Below are 15,581 nucleotides of genomic sequence, written 5' to 3'. Positions count from 1 at the left end.
TGGGAGATTGGGGCAATCAAGTATTTGGGTGTTTACTTGGTCCGCAATTTGAAAAGAATGACTGCTTTCAATGTATCACGAGTATTGGCGATAATTAAAAGGGACATATTAAAGTGGGGCCAGTTGAAGATGGGGATACGGGCCAAAATTAATGCCATTAAAATAGTACTTTTACCAAAGATTCTCTACATCATACAGTCCATCCCCCTAAAATTCACGAAAAAAGTAATTGCTCCTGTTGAGAAAGCATTACAAGGTTTTCTTTGAGGGTGGGGGGGAGGTTAAAGGCCTAAAGTGCCTACATTTATTTTAACTTGTCCTGTGAAGGATGGCGGATTTGGATATCCGATCTTGATGAATTACTGCACAGGTTTTCTCTTGAAGAAGTCGACCACAAAGATGCATCATAATGCATCCAAGTATTCCACCATCGATTTCTAGAAAATGCAAAAAAAGAGAAGAAAAAAAAAAAAAGAGAAGTCGACCTTATACTTCTGATACCAATGATTATGTTCCCAATTGGCATATTATTGAGAGTACCCAATTTTCGCTTTATGCCCTTACAGATATATATTCTATGCTAAAAGTACCGTCTTCAATGAAGAAGCTGACTACAATATGCGCTACTAGGGAGGCGTTGATGCATTTTCTAGAAATCGATGGTGGAATACTTGGATGCATTATGATGCATCTTTGTGGCATAATACGTGTTTGCAGTTAGCGAATAGGCCCTTGTGCTGGAAGAGTTGGGTAAGTAGAGGCATACTTAGAATCCGGGATGTGTGGCTAAACGGTCGCATGATCCCCTTTGACCAATTGAGAACATCTTTTGGGATTGGAGCTAGAGAGCGAGGTCGTTATGATGCCTTGAATGCACTCTTGACTGAAAGGACAGGGATGTTGGATGGGGTCATGAACGAGAGACCTTCATTGTGTGAACTTCTCTGTTCTGCCTCGTGTGTGGTTTCAACGTATATGAGGTTAATGCCGATGGAAGTAAAGGATGTGAGGGCTTGGGACAAGCCCCGCCAGGCATGGATGAATGACCTTGGTGTGGATATCCCTATTCAGGAATGGGCCTCATTGCTTCATGTGGGGGTGCAAGCAAAGATGGATTTACAGCTGCGATATATTAGACAAAGGGTTCTCTACAGATTATATTGGACACTGTCCAAGATGGCTATGTTGGGACTTTGACTATGATTCATGTTGGGGCTGTGGATGTAGCGGGGTTTCTTTGATGCATATGATATGGATGTGCTCGAGAGTATCGGATTTTTGGACTAATGTATTGGACAGTTTAGACCTTGTACTGGAAGAAAAACTTCCTCGCACTTTCTTTTCGGCCATATTGTTATCCAACAGAGGGAGAGGAGACAGGGTTATGGATAGTGCAGATTGGATTAATAGAGTTTTGGTGATGAAACAGATCTTGCGTGTTTGGAAATCTAGAAAGAAACCTGGTGTGGAGGAGTGGCTATTGGACATGCAAATCTTGTCGAACTTTGATAAAGTTATGCTATTTGGACAAGGAAGGGAGGGACGTTATTCCCGGTTCTGGGGACCTTTTAATGACCTCTATGGTTGATAATACAGGTTCCAGTGTTTGATGGCCTATCGCTTGAGTGGGGGATGTTTTTTTTGTAGTGGTGGTGGACTGTTAGTTGCGCGTTTTTCTGTTGTTTTGTCTTTTTGGTTGTGTGTCATGGATCTTTTATGAATTTGAAAAATGTTATTCGACATGTGTTATGGATGTCCATATTGTTATGTATTAGTCTAGTTTTGCAATTTGGACGCAATGTTATGATATGGAGATTGTTTTATTGAATTTTGTTGTTCAAAATGTTAAATAAAGCGATTAAAAAAACAATCTCAAGGGCATTGATCTTCCTTGAAATTCTTTTCCTCCTCTAACTTATTACACACTCTCGACTTTGTCTAATGTACTCTCCTGCCATGACTTTCACACAATGGCCCTCATTACGACCCTGGCGGAATACGAAAAACGATGGCGGAAATGTAATACCGCCATCGAATACCGCCCGTTGCGATTATGACCCGTCACCGTAAAGTACGATGCGATTAGCGACACCGTAGCGAACGCCAACGCTAACTGCACCAAGTACGCGCACGCGCGCCGTGCAAAACCGCAATATCCGCCATGGCGCAACGGTACGCGAATGCTGACCCCAGCAGACATTCACCTAACGCCATCAAGCATGGCGGAAAGTACCATTCCGCCATGGCGAGAACTACGGCATCGCGAACCAACCGTAATGGCCCTACTGAGTGCCTGTACTCCACTCCCTGGCCACATTGCACAACTTCTCGTAGGCGCAATGCAGTCATACCATGCAACCAGTGAAATGTACAAGTCACCCATGCATGCCAACGAACAAATGCATGCAGGGGCCCCAAGTGCCCTGTGAGTGGCCATCCCCAATTGGCAACACACCATTGCCGTACTGATGCAGCACAGGCATCTGAAGGTGCAAGTACATCAAAATGAACTGAAAATTCCATGACACAAAACAACAACAGTCCCCCATCGCTTGCCACCAGTGTAAACCAACAGTCAAAGCAGTAACCTGAGGGAGACTGCACCAGCCCTGTACACATGGCAGTAGTCAAACCAACCATCAGCATAAGCACGTACCACACAACTGTACCCAGAAGCCGGAACCCAATGCAGAACACCTCACAATACATCGCGCCACAAATCGGAATATGCCACATTACTAGCAAAGAATAACGCTACACGGTTAATATCTGAATATAAATTTAATGCACATCAAAACCACCAAGGCCATACAGCCATTTGAGCATAAACTCACAAATGATCAGCATTACTGTGGGCTGCATCCGCAATAAATGACCAGCTTCCCCATGTGTGACGCCCTGTACCTCCATGGCACACAGGGGCTACATCCACGTCCAAAAAGGCAACATGGAAGCGCCTAGGACCGCAGGCCCGTCCCATGAAGTAGGCACTAGTCCAGCTGGAAGCTAGGTATGCTGCACCTAGCCACTAGTACTGCGTAAGGGCATGTGGGCCATTGGCGATCGTCCCAGAAGATCGTAATGGTGCTCCACTGATTAACTCGAAGCTGCAGGTGTCGACTGTAGAAGTCATCTGCAGGAGTGGCGTACAGATGGCAGCGGCAGAAGGGGAGGAGATACCTGTCACCCAAATGAAAAAAAATATAGTATGGGCATCCGAACTTCATATGTATTACTCACTACATTCAATACACCAAACCTACAACCATATGCATGCTAGCCCACTCATAAGGATCAATTGCACCCAAAATTCACTTGCGAATCATTACGACACAAATCGAGGTGAATACACTATTTCAAACGAGTGTCTGTGTGCATGCGCCTGTCAGAACAGGATCCATCAGATGGGATCATCAACGTGCATAGACACAAGTGATTGAAGGCGCGTCGAGACAGGGAGGGTTCAACAAGGGCAGACAGACGATGGACCCACTATGGCAGCCTTGCATCACATAGCGCAGGGTAATGGGATACATTCCAAATAGCCATGTACATGGGCGACTCCCAATTAAATCATCTTCCCATGCATCCATTCATCATTCCCTCATCCCGTTATGAAAACGCCTGAATATTCACTCATATAACATTCGAAATTTCCATTGAGTCTGTGCGTAATGCAGCCTTCAAAATCCACTGTGCTCCTGCCCGGATTCCTTGTGTAGTGAAGTCACATGTATTTGGGAACGTCCTGCCTTATCGTCCACTACGCTATAGCGCATCCCATTCAAATCATATCAATCATTGCATTCCCGTCATGGGCCCTGTCCCAAGGACATTCAACAATAGAACGTTACATTTCCAGTCAGACCTGTGGGCGTCTCCACGCCGCTAGTCGAAAACCGAAAGCGCTGTCCTTCGAATTCCTAATTTGCAACATCACGTTGAAAAGGCATCTGTGAACGCTTGGACTCACAAATACATCTATGTAGTGCGGCTGTGTGTGAAAATGGTAACTGCCCTCAATCACTGATGGGACTCCCCGCCGTCGGTGAACGTCGGTACAGTGCTGCATGAGGGTCCACCGTTGATCGAGCACTACATTCCACTGACCCTTCACAAGTCTGCTCGCGAATGCAAATATCATATGTGCAACAATGGGACCATAGCAGAATTAACATATAAACCAATATTCCACAGCCTTCGGGACTAAGAACATGAATGCAAATGCAAGATGCCATGCGTCGAATTGCAGCGTTGTGTGCAGGACGTGCTCGCACGAAAGGCATTGCAGCTGACACAGGTGGAATGAATCACCACAGGTGAAGGCTATACAGCTTGAAAACACATAAATTGCATACCCAAACCCCTCCCACAACCACACCCACTCCAGAATGCTACCGGCAGGACTAGCGATGTTGGGCCTGGGGGACCTGATTGCACTGCAAGTACTCCAACTTCAAGAAGAAGACGAACGCCAACTACTACAACAACCGGCCGCACAGAGGAGACGCAGGAGGAGGATGAGGAGGAGGAGGGCAAGGCATGGCCAGCAAGCCCCACCAGCACAGCCACTACCACCACGCAGGCAGCCCGCAATCCCACGCCTCCGAGCAAATCCGTTCAACCTCACAGCTGAGCAGATCCACACCCTCTACCGTTTGGACCGGGACACCATAACCGCCATTGTCGACATGACACACGCTGACCTTGTCAGCATGATAGATAGCCCAACCGCCATCCCACCCCTACTGAAGGTGGTGTCTGTACTCCACTTCCTGGCCACAGGCACCTACCAGCACACAGTCGGACAGTTGCATGGCATTTCACAGCCCCTATTCTCACAGACACTATTCCAAGTGCTTGATGCCCTCCTGAAGCACTCAGACGACTACATCACTTTACCACGCTCGGAGCAGGAGCTTACAAACACAAAAGTGGGATTCCATGCACTTGGCGGCATACCGGGTTGCATTGGTGCCATCGACTGCACCCATGTGGAATTGGTTGTCCCACATGCCATGGAGGCCCAGTACCGCAACCGGAAACAATATCATTCTATCAATGTACAAATGGTGTGTGACTCCAACAGGATCTTTACACATTGTTCTGCCCGATTTCCAGGATCAACACATGATTCTATGGTCTTGCGGAACTCTAGAATACCACGCTACATGGAGCGACACGCAGGGCGCCGATCCTGGCTACTCGGTGAGTCTCATTTAATGCATGAGTATGTGGGGTAGGTGATGCGTGAATGACCTGGCAGGAATGGGGGGGGTGCGTACGTAGCAATGACATTCCACAAACATCCTTTCTTGTCCACATACAGGTGATTGCGGGTATCCACTGAAGAGATGGCTCCTCACACCAATCCGGAACCCACAGGACCAGCATGAGGAGGACTACAACCATGCCCACTCACGTACCCGTGTGGTCATAGAACAGGCATTCGGCCTACTGAAGGCTCGTTTCCGCTGCCTCAGCAGGTCTGGCGGGGCACTCCTGTACCGCCATGAGAAGGTGGCAAAGATGGTCATGGCATGTGTCATGCTACACAACATGTGCGTACGTAGGAATGTGGCCATGCCCCCCGACGCAGAACTGCTAGCACCTGAAGATGGTCATGATGAGGGTGGGGATGTGGCAGCACCTCAAGGGGTCCGCGAGGCACAGGAGGCCCGTGAATTACATCAGAATCTCATAGATGCATGCTTCTAGCACTCACGCCTGGTGGCTGTTACATGGACACGGGACTTGTGGCACTGTGTGTGTCTGGAACATGCACAATGTGGACTGTACGCCAAGATAGGCCTCGTACACAGAGATCAATGTCCACACATCTCATTGGATGATTGTGAAGAGTTGTATTGCATATGTGAAATGACATTACACACCCAATCGACCCGCCACCTAATGAAGCCCAACACACCCCCTACACCCTCCTACCTCCCCCCAGAACACCAGTGTCCGAAGACGCTCATCGTCAGTGGGCAGACGCTATTGCAAGCCCCCTCTCCGGGTATCAGGGGCACCCCTGCCTGTGGAGCGCCGGTTCCTCCCAGATCTACGTTGGGGGCTGCCCTGGACGGAACTTGCAACGGATGATGTCTCTGCCTGCTCACGTCCATGCATGTCCCTAAGGGTTTGTGAGAGCTCAGTGAGCACACGGCGCACAGCGGCAAGTTCACCACATACGTCTTTGGACGTCGCATGCAGTTCCCCCCTCAGGCTCTCGGTGCTTCTCTCCATTTGTCCCCTCAGGCTCTCGGTACTTCTCTCCATTTGTGCCCTTAGTGTCTCTGTACTACGCTCCATTTCTGCCCTAAGTGTCTCAGTAGATGTTTCAATGGCTGCCTTAGAACCCCCACATTCAGCAGCATGCTCCTTGAGGAGCGTGGCCATTTGCTGCTGTTGCTCGAGGGACTGTTGCCTCTGCTGGGCCATGCCCATTTGCGGTGGTGTCACAGAGGGGCTGGACGCCTCATGTTGCCTTGCAACAGGCCTTGTGGGGGTTGGCCAGTCGTCGTCTTGTGGGTGCCCCTGCGTGGTGTCCTCATGGTGTACGGGATGAAACATACAGGGGGATTGGGACAGGTCATGGATGGATCCTACATCTACAGCACCGTTTTCTGTGTCGGAGCATGCTGGCATGAAAGCAGTGTCACCTATGGTGCTGCTGCCACCAGAAGCAGTGCCTTCTGTGGCATCCATTGGGGGGACCTGTGGTGCTGCTGTTGTGGACATGCTGGCTGCTGGGGTGCCTGTTGATGTCCCCTCCAGTGTGCTGCCACTCGATTTGTGCTGCTGCCGTGACTTGATCCGTGCAGCTGAGGTGGAGGGTCTTTGGCCGTTGGTCTTGGCCCTCTTTGCAGGTGTGCTGGTAGGGGTGTCCTGAAGCTCGTCGTTGGAATCTGACCCTGTGGTGGAGTAAAGGAGGGCGAGCGTTATTCATGGGTCTGTGGTAATTGTAATGGCAATTGTATCACATGCACTGGGGTGGTACCTGGGGGTGATTTGGGTCAGGGCCTTGGAGGTGGTCTCATTTTTGTGTGCATTGGGGATGCAGTTATTTTGCAGTCTGCAGTTAGGGTGTGCATGCTGCACATGTAGAGTGTGTTTTTTGGATTTTTAAATATTTATTTATTTAATCTGACTTTTAAGGGGCGCTGTCATGGCAATGTATGTGGTCGTTCTCCTGGACATGTGTTTCTAGTGCACTATGGGGACACATGGTACTGCACATGGTTGGTAATTGTGGATTTGGCATAGTTTTATTTGGGCCACCTACCTGATTCTTCTGATGTCTGCACTCCTTTCTCCATCCCTCCGACTCCCTCTATGCTCTCCATTCCAATGGTGGAGGCACAGATTTCTTCCCAAGGGGTCAACTTGATGGGTGATTCCGATCCTCCCCCGGTAGCTGTGGCAATGTTCCGGTTGGCAGAGAGTATGCTCCGGACGCGTATCCGTAGGTCGTCCCATCGCTTTCTGCATTGCTGTGGGTTGCGGGGTGCGGTCCCCACCGCACTTACCCGCTGTGCCACCAGCGCCCATATGGCCTTCTTGTTCGCAAGTGCCGTCCTGGTCATTTGCGTCGAGAAGACGACGGCAGCGTTCTCCTGGAGGGTCTCTGTGAGCACGGTGAGTTCCTCGTGGGAGAAGTGGACCTGCCGCTTGCGGTCGCACGCTTTTTTAGCAACTTTTCCCATATTTATTTTTTTAACTGGGGTGGCTAACGGGTTGGGATGTGTCTCAGGGTCGGATTTTTAATGGTTGTGTTGGGATTCTGATTTTATAGGTGTACGGCGTGCTGTTTCCCGTTCCGGCCCCATGTTTTTACTTCCGTTTCCGTATATTTACGGTCACCGTATTTTGCGCTGACCGCTCATTACGGTGACCGCTAATATGGATGGCGGAATTGCACCTAGGGCGACGTACGACGGCGGTAAGGGGCGTTTTGGGGTCATTTCCGCCATCGCGGACTTTGCACTTCCGCCATGGCGTAATGCTCGTGCCCGATGGGTCAGAATTAGCCGCACTTTCCTCCATCGTGCAGTGGCGGAAACGCTATTTACGCTATGGCGGTCATGTCAGTTGATTTCCGCCAGGGTCGTAATGAGGGCCAATGAGTTTTATGACACTTTAAAATCTCAGGGGCATGGATTTTCCTTGAAATACTCTTCCTTCTGCAATGTATTACATACACTTAACTTTGCCTGATAAACTCTCCTGCCAGGGCTTTCACGGAATGAGTTTTCCTTTCATCCATGAAACGATATTTGCCCATTGTTGGCTTATTGCTCCTTGTTTAACAGTGCTTGTTTCAATAATACATCTCTTCCAAGCAATGGACCTGTGCCCTTTTTTCCAGTGTGTTCACTTTTACATGGCTTTCTTTCACAATTACTTTGCTTAAGGTGCAGGTTCAACAACCTCTTTGTGGAATAACTTACAGGTATGTTAGCAGCTTCACAGGTTTCACTTTGCTCATTGATGCTTCTATGAAGCAGCGTACACTCTTGAGCAACCCATTAACTCTTCCATTTTCCTTGAGCTTAGCGGGTGCTTTTAGTGTCCCTTGTGCTTCTCTGCTTCGGTTCCCTTCGGGTTGCTGGCTCGGCATGCGGCCCTTTAGCCGCTGCGCCTTTGCTGTGTCTGTATACTATACATGCTGACTTGTACTCTCGGGCGGCGAAAGTGCCATTTGGGTCAGCATCAACACTGTTTCCCGCAGCGTACTGGTTGGTGTCTGTGCAGGTGGCCATGCAGCTCAGTGTCTGCAGCTCTCTCAGCGTGCCATCAGCTGTGTTGGTTTCAAACTTCACAGCATGATTGAACAGTTTTCAAAGACTAAACCGCTGTGTGGGTTTACCGGTCTTAGTGATCTTCATTGTTCTATCCCTCTTTCTTGTCTCAGTTGTTATCACGTCGTTCCTGACATGATGTTAAGTAAACTGGTATTTGAACCTTTTGGGAGTGATCATTACTTCTCCCTGCCTCTTCCTAGTCTCAGTGGTTGATATATATTTCTTTATGTCATGTTGGGGAGTACTTAAAGTACAAATGGTACATGGTTGATAGAGAGTGCCGAACTATACCATGAAGGCATGAGGAATGGAGGGAACATCCCAAAAAGGGATGGGGGGTATGTGACCTTTCCTAATGATGTTGTGTCATCCAGAAGGCTGCCTTCCCTGCAGGTGGTCCTCCCTCATATAGCTGCCCCTATGGTGAGGATCAGGAAGCGGCTGTCGTCCCCTGGCCACATAGGGAGAGTTTACCTCAGGGAAAGAAGTGATGATGTTAACAGATTCATCACACTAGGCAGAGGGCTTTCATTTCCAATAAGTACTTTGCTAAGTACCTGTTATCAGCTTAATTCCTGAAACCCTCAGGAAATACCCTTGTCTTCATTCTAATGTTTTAGTGTAAAGTTTAAATATTGGTCACTGGACATATCTTCTGAGCCCAGGTCCCACCTTAGGGGTGAGACTCTTTATCCATTATACTAGCACTTATAGCAGCACTACCTGGACCAACAAATGCACTTTTGTTGCCTTATGTTAACCTGTATTTACCTGGTTTTCTCTTGGCCTCTGGGTCGCACCTTTAACTTCAATCCACTTTTCACCTTTTACCTCCTCTCCCTACTACTTCCCTCTTAACCTCCCCTGCTTTCAAGTTAGGGTCTTGAATGTGGTCTATGTGGCCTGCACACAACCAATCACTGATTGTACAAATTACTTGGCCTTTTCTCTTTCTTTAATGCAGCCGTGGTGGCATAGCTTTAATGGCGCTCTGATCTTCATCTTCACTTTTACCGCTCATTCCCATACATTTTGAACCAATGAGTGTATTGCAATTTAGAATTTTATAAAACACATAAATACAAATAAACACATAAGTGTGCAAGGTTGATTTTGGTGCCAAGATCTTATTTGTTTACAAATTACAATGAAAATGATATTAAAAGTAAGTCATATTAAATAAAACAAGCACTCAAGTTACTAAATATGAAATTCAGACTTCACAATCTAAATCTCTGTACCTGTTTGATCAATTGTTCCTTCGAGTACAAGATCCTCAAAAAGGGCTTCACACCGATCAGAAACAGTGTTTAGGATATCCCTCTTCATAGCCTGTAGAGAGTAATAGATTGAACAGTTGCATAATAATTATATAATATAAGCCAGCCAATGAAACATGCAAAGCAAAAACTTTTTATGTCTTTTATAGCAAGAGCCACATGAGGGGATCAGTAGGCTTAAGCTCCCCTGTCTTGTGACAGTAACTATGGTGCAGGATTCTTTGCGGACTCCAAGATCTGGGTACATGCCTTTGAACTGTTCTTGTGGAGAAACTGAAACCCCACAAATAACCAACTATAAATATTAAACTATTAGAATGACAGACTTAAAAAAACAAAATATGTGATTTAGTGTGTGATCGGGTGACAGCATGCCTGTTAGGATGCATTAAAGATCTGTGTGTCCAATTATAAAGAACCTGAAACCCCACTTGTGGGGTCTGACTGTTGCGAATCGTCCTAGAATTGAATACCCACAAGGCCTGGAAAAGGCCAAAATGTAGGGAAAAAAACAAAATGTTCAGACATTTGCCACCGGGAAACCACTAAAACGCGGCGGCAACACTGCATGTCCCACGTTCCCAAATCTGTGCTGTGCATTTGGGTAGGGCTGGACAGCACCCACGTGAGTGATTGGAGCCAATTTCACAGTGACAGGTCCTTTTCTTTGACATTTTGGTATGTGACATTCAATCCCTTGTAACCTTTTTGTTACAAGTAATATCCCAGCCAAATTTGCACCTTCCCTTTTCTTCCCACATGTAGGCGGTCAAAATGCCACCAAGTATTAGTCGTTTGCTGTAGGAGGGTGTGAGAAAGTAAAGTAACAATTTTGTGTTTTCAGAAAATGCCAATAAAATTATGTACAAAGAAGCCTGTATTTTTTTTCTTATAAGAGCTAGAAACAAATGTTTTGCAGTTCTGAATTTGCCATTTTACAAGCTTTCAAGAACAAGTTGAATGGAAACAAACAAAAATACTTTTCATAAGGTTACCATCAGTTTTGTGAGAGGTAGGCGATTTTTCCCTTTATTTTCTAATAGGACATGCTTGGACGGAATGGAAGAGGAGGGTAGGAAAGCTCAATGGCAACACAGAAAGGCATATATTTTTGAAAAGTAGACAGAATTCCAAGTTCAGGAAGGGGCAATTTTCACAGGGCAGGCAACAACTATGTACCTAAAATGCCCATAGTTTGGGAAAAAAGTGGAAAAGTGACAGAAAAAAAGTATGTGCTGGGCATCTTTGGGCTTGTAACGCAATGGCTTCTTTGAATATTGAGAAAAGCAATGCACCGCTACATTCCCCTGACTCTTCTAGTTAGGAAATCACACATTTTTCGTAATGCTTCACAAAACAAGCATTACCACGAGCCAAAAACAGAGCCATGGTATACAGGATTTTTATGCTGGCGGCCTAAACAGACGTAATTAGCATTTGAAAATAATTGGTGTGTTTGCCTTGGTGAAGAATGGCAAACATACATTTTTTTGAAAGAGCACAGGCAGACCTTTTGATGGATAGGTGACTTGCGCAGGTTACAAAAGTGTACAGTGCCTAAAGCAGAGACTAAATGTATATTACATTTGGAAAATTAAACGGTTGTGTAACAACGTGCAGTAGGGCATATATGAAAATGTTATCAAAAGCAAGAGAACACAACAAATGTCCTACCTTCCCACAGGTGTCCCGATAAAAATGGTACCTCATATGTGTGGGTGCACTTACCTGGGCGCAAAGGGAAAAGGCTAAACCCTTGGTACCCCAAAGTGCCTGGGAAGACCAAACTTTTACTGTATTTGATCTTGTGGACAACCCACTGATTTGTGCTTGAGGTGTAGCAGCTGTGAGAAACCTGAGGCGTTTCTCCCATGCTATTCCTGGGGATTCCTGGCTCGGAGGGCCATCGCTCTTGGATCCCCAACCCTGGGGGCGGACAAGCAAGGGAGTATCACCTGCGAAGGGGACCCTGGGAGACTGTGGGAGAAACACCCTAGGGTGAGACATGGTATTCCCCCCATTCCAGTGCATCCATTCTCAACATTCCCTCATTCGTCACAGGACATGATCACTCAAACCCGTTCACCCGCAACAATACCTCTATCCCCTTTATCCTGACAAGAAATGAAACTCCCACAATGCCTACATCCATCATGCAGAACCAAATGCCAAAAATGGGAGGAGCCTCTCAGGTGATATGCAACAGCAATATCTCATTGAGAAGACTAGGTTGGGTTTTTAGAAATTATGTACAGTGCCATTCCATGGCCACCCCCCTTTTCCTAACAATACCTCGAAGAAGAAGAGGCAATCTAGATGAATGAAGGGTGCGAGCAAGAATCCCACTAAAGGCACAGAGGACAGACTCTCCCCTTCTGACAGCAGGCTGTCCTGTTAATGAGGACAGGCAGGCTCAAACCTGACCACACACCTGCAGCACATTAACATCCCACAGATCCTTGAAAGGAGCCTGCAGGAGAAGGGAAGGCAGTTGCTCTTGGGAAACGGAGAGGGAGGCTGCAAGGCTGAGTCCGGAAGAGGATCCCTACTGGAAACCCCAACACTCAGTGAGCAATGCAGCACACGGAGCAGAGCAGTTCTTCCATGGCAAGAGGCAACCAGGCTTTCCGATTCGGCACGTCACGAGGCAGAGCAAAGGTGGCATGGATGCCAAAGCGGCATAGCGAGATGCTGAGGAGATTGGGGAAGCTGCAAAGGTTTCTGAGAAAGGCCCAGCTGCAAGGAAAAAAGTAACGGCTAAATTGTGTTAGAGATACCGACCGTCTTCCCGGGTGAACGACTGAGTTGGGGAGGAGCAGCGACGGCATGGTATCAGCCTTGACCTCCGCATCAAAGACTTTAAAGGAAATATGCAGATTAACACAACAGGTGAGTGAAGCGAAGCATCAAAGGCCTGGTATTTATAAAGCTTGTGAAACTGTATCAAGCGATATGAGTGGAGGTTACCCGAGTGAAGAAAGTTGCAAGGAATACTGAAAGCAATTGCTATGAACTGTGCATGCAAGTACAATGTTACAGAGGGTCCGGCAAAAGAAGTAGCCCAATCGAAAGTCCCTGTGTAAGATTTGGAACTATAGAAGCAGCAAGAAAACAAACTCACACAAGTGGCAAACAGGGAAACTATGTTTCCATAAAGCATTGCTACGAAAGGGAAGTGCATCCTGTTTTAGTTGATGCAAGAGAAAAGTCGAAGTGGTCATGATGGGGTAAAGCAAAATCCTCACACATTCGAAAGTCTTCGACAAGTGACAGGAATAGCAAGAGGCTCGAGCCTGATCAAAGGAAGCCTAAATGAGTGCGAACAAAGCTTGGGGAAGGGAACCCCTAAAATAAAGGAAGCTGAGAAAGCTTGAGCATGATCAAGGGGAGCCTTTAGTGAACTACGATATTTTGAACTGTTATGGTTATACGCATTATACAGAATTGCAGGGAAACCTGGACTTGGGTGATGGGAACCCGAGAGGTTGAACCCTGCAACCTGCTAATTAAGAAGGAAGAGGCCCTGGAAGCCAAAGCTCTTCATCTGATCGTGTTTGAAGGCCAAAGTGTTCTACCATCCCACGTTGCCACAAGTGTCCTGACAAAAAACAGTACTTCACATGTGTGGATGCACTTACCTGGGCACAAAAGGAAAAAGGCTAAACCACTGGTACACCAAAAGCCCTGGGGAGACCACATTTTAACTGTATTTGGTCTTGTGGACAACCCACAGATTTGGGTCTGGGTTTTCGCAGCCACCAACAAAAACAGGGAACCCCATACATTTCTGAAAAGAAGACACCTATGGGAATACAAAGAGGTCTCACTTGCATGAATCGCACAACACTTTATTACCTGGGAAAGTCCAAAATATAGGGAAAAACAAAATGTTCAGACATTTGCCACCAGCAAACCACAGAAACACACGTGTAACACCTCATGCCCTACCTTCCCAAGTTCCCAGCCTTGGGCACCTGACTCCCATGTGGGTCGACCGTCCCCCAAGTTCAGTGGCAGTCCAAAGGAGTCCCGGCAGGGTCACCATCCATCCCCAGAGGGAAAGGCTACAACACAGCCCAGCCAGAGCTCTAAGATGGCCGGGATGCTGCCCCCAGCATTGGGCATCTGCCTTGCACATAGGTAGACTGCCCCCAGCCCAGTGATGGTCATCAGACGACCCGGCAGTGTCCCTGTCCCTCCCCGGAGGGCGTGCAGTAAAGCGGCATTGCCAGAGCTCCAGGACAGCCGAGGGTATTGGGATCACATCCCTCCTCTGAGAGAAAAGCTATAATGCAGCCCAGCCAGAGATATGGAACAGCTGGGAGTGCTGCTCCCGAACGTGGGAGTCTGCCTCGCATGTGGATCGACCACCTCCCAGCCCAGCCACGGTCATGGGATGACCCGGGAGGGTTCCCATCCCTTCACAGAGGGAAAAGCTGCAACACAACATGGCCAGAGCTCTAGGACAGCCGGGGGTGCTGCCTCCAGCTGTGGGAGTCTGCCTCACACGTGGGTCGATCGCCCCCCAGTCCAGCGGCTGTCATCCATCTTCGGAGGGAAAAGTTCCAACATGGCCCAGCCAGAGATCCAGGACGGCTGGGGGTACTGTGACGGGCAACGGGTGAAACAGCACCCCAACCCCAAAATCTTTTCCGTGGTAGCTAAGTGCTCTTTACTGCTTCCCGGGGTTGGAAAAATGGAACCAGACCCTCACTTTTGCCCTCCCTCACAGGGAAGCAGACAAGATCTGCCCCTCCATGGGGGGAGGAGGGATTCCTGAGGGGGATGGCCCTACAAGCATAGGGCCAGCCCCCTGATGCCCTCCAAGTGTGCCTCTGGCAAAATTGCCGTATGTTTTGCGCTGCTTGGCAGCAAATGGGTGAAAAACAGCACTAATTTGCAACTAAAGAAGGCAAAACAACATTATACAATATTGTTGGGTCAGCACCCCTATACCCCCCCCCATCAAGCGTTCCACTATGCGTGGAATGTAATGTTGTTTTGCCTTCCCTGGGGCCACATTGGTGCAAAACTGCACCAATTTGCCCCCAAAGAAGGCAAAACATTATGCCATCTGGTTGTCATGTTCTGGGGTGGGGCGGATAGGCCTGGGTGGGACCCACACCCAAAATGATATCCATGGTGGCGTAGTGGTCACTTGCTGCTTCCCTGTGGTGGCAAAATGGGGTTCAGACCCTCAATTGTGCCCCCAGGGAAGCAGCAAGAATCTGCCCCTCCCTGGGGGATTTGTGAGGGGCTGGCCCACAGGCACAGGGCCAGCCCCCAATGCCCCCAAGTGTGCCTTTTTTGGCACATGTTTTTTTTTATTTTTGCCTTCCTTGCGGGGAAATGGGTGCTAAACTGCACCAACCTGCCACCAAAGAAGGCAAAACATTGTGCCACCATATTTTGTCTTATTATTGGGGGGCAGTTTGGCCTGGGGGGGGGCAGGCCCAAAATCTATTCAATGATAGTCTAGTGCTCCTTTCTGCTT

General features: G+C 47.9%; 1 protein-coding gene across 6 annotated transcripts in view; it reads right to left on the bottom strand.

Moving 5' to 3' along the window:
- ODR4 (odr-4 GPCR localization factor homolog) overlaps positions 1–15,581 on the bottom strand; it is a 1,066,769-nt gene that overhangs the window by 300,811 nt on the left and 750,377 nt on the right. For all 6 annotated transcript variants that reach the window (XM_069641378.1, XM_069641383.1, XM_069641382.1 and 3 more), the window contains one exon: positions 10,049–10,139. In XM_069641378.1, coding sequence (XP_069497479.1) covers positions 10,049–10,139 — 91 coding nt within the window. The remainder of the gene's footprint in view (positions 1–10,048; positions 10,140–15,581) is intronic.

Source organism: Ambystoma mexicanum, chromosome 1q (assembly GCF_040938575.1).
Source record: "Ambystoma mexicanum isolate Mex_15411 chromosome 1q, UKY_AmexF1_1, whole genome shotgun sequence".
NCBI classification, from domain to species: domain Eukaryota; kingdom Metazoa; phylum Chordata; class Amphibia; order Caudata; family Ambystomatidae; genus Ambystoma; species Ambystoma mexicanum.
This window is presented reverse-complemented; position numbering and strand designations above follow the sequence as displayed.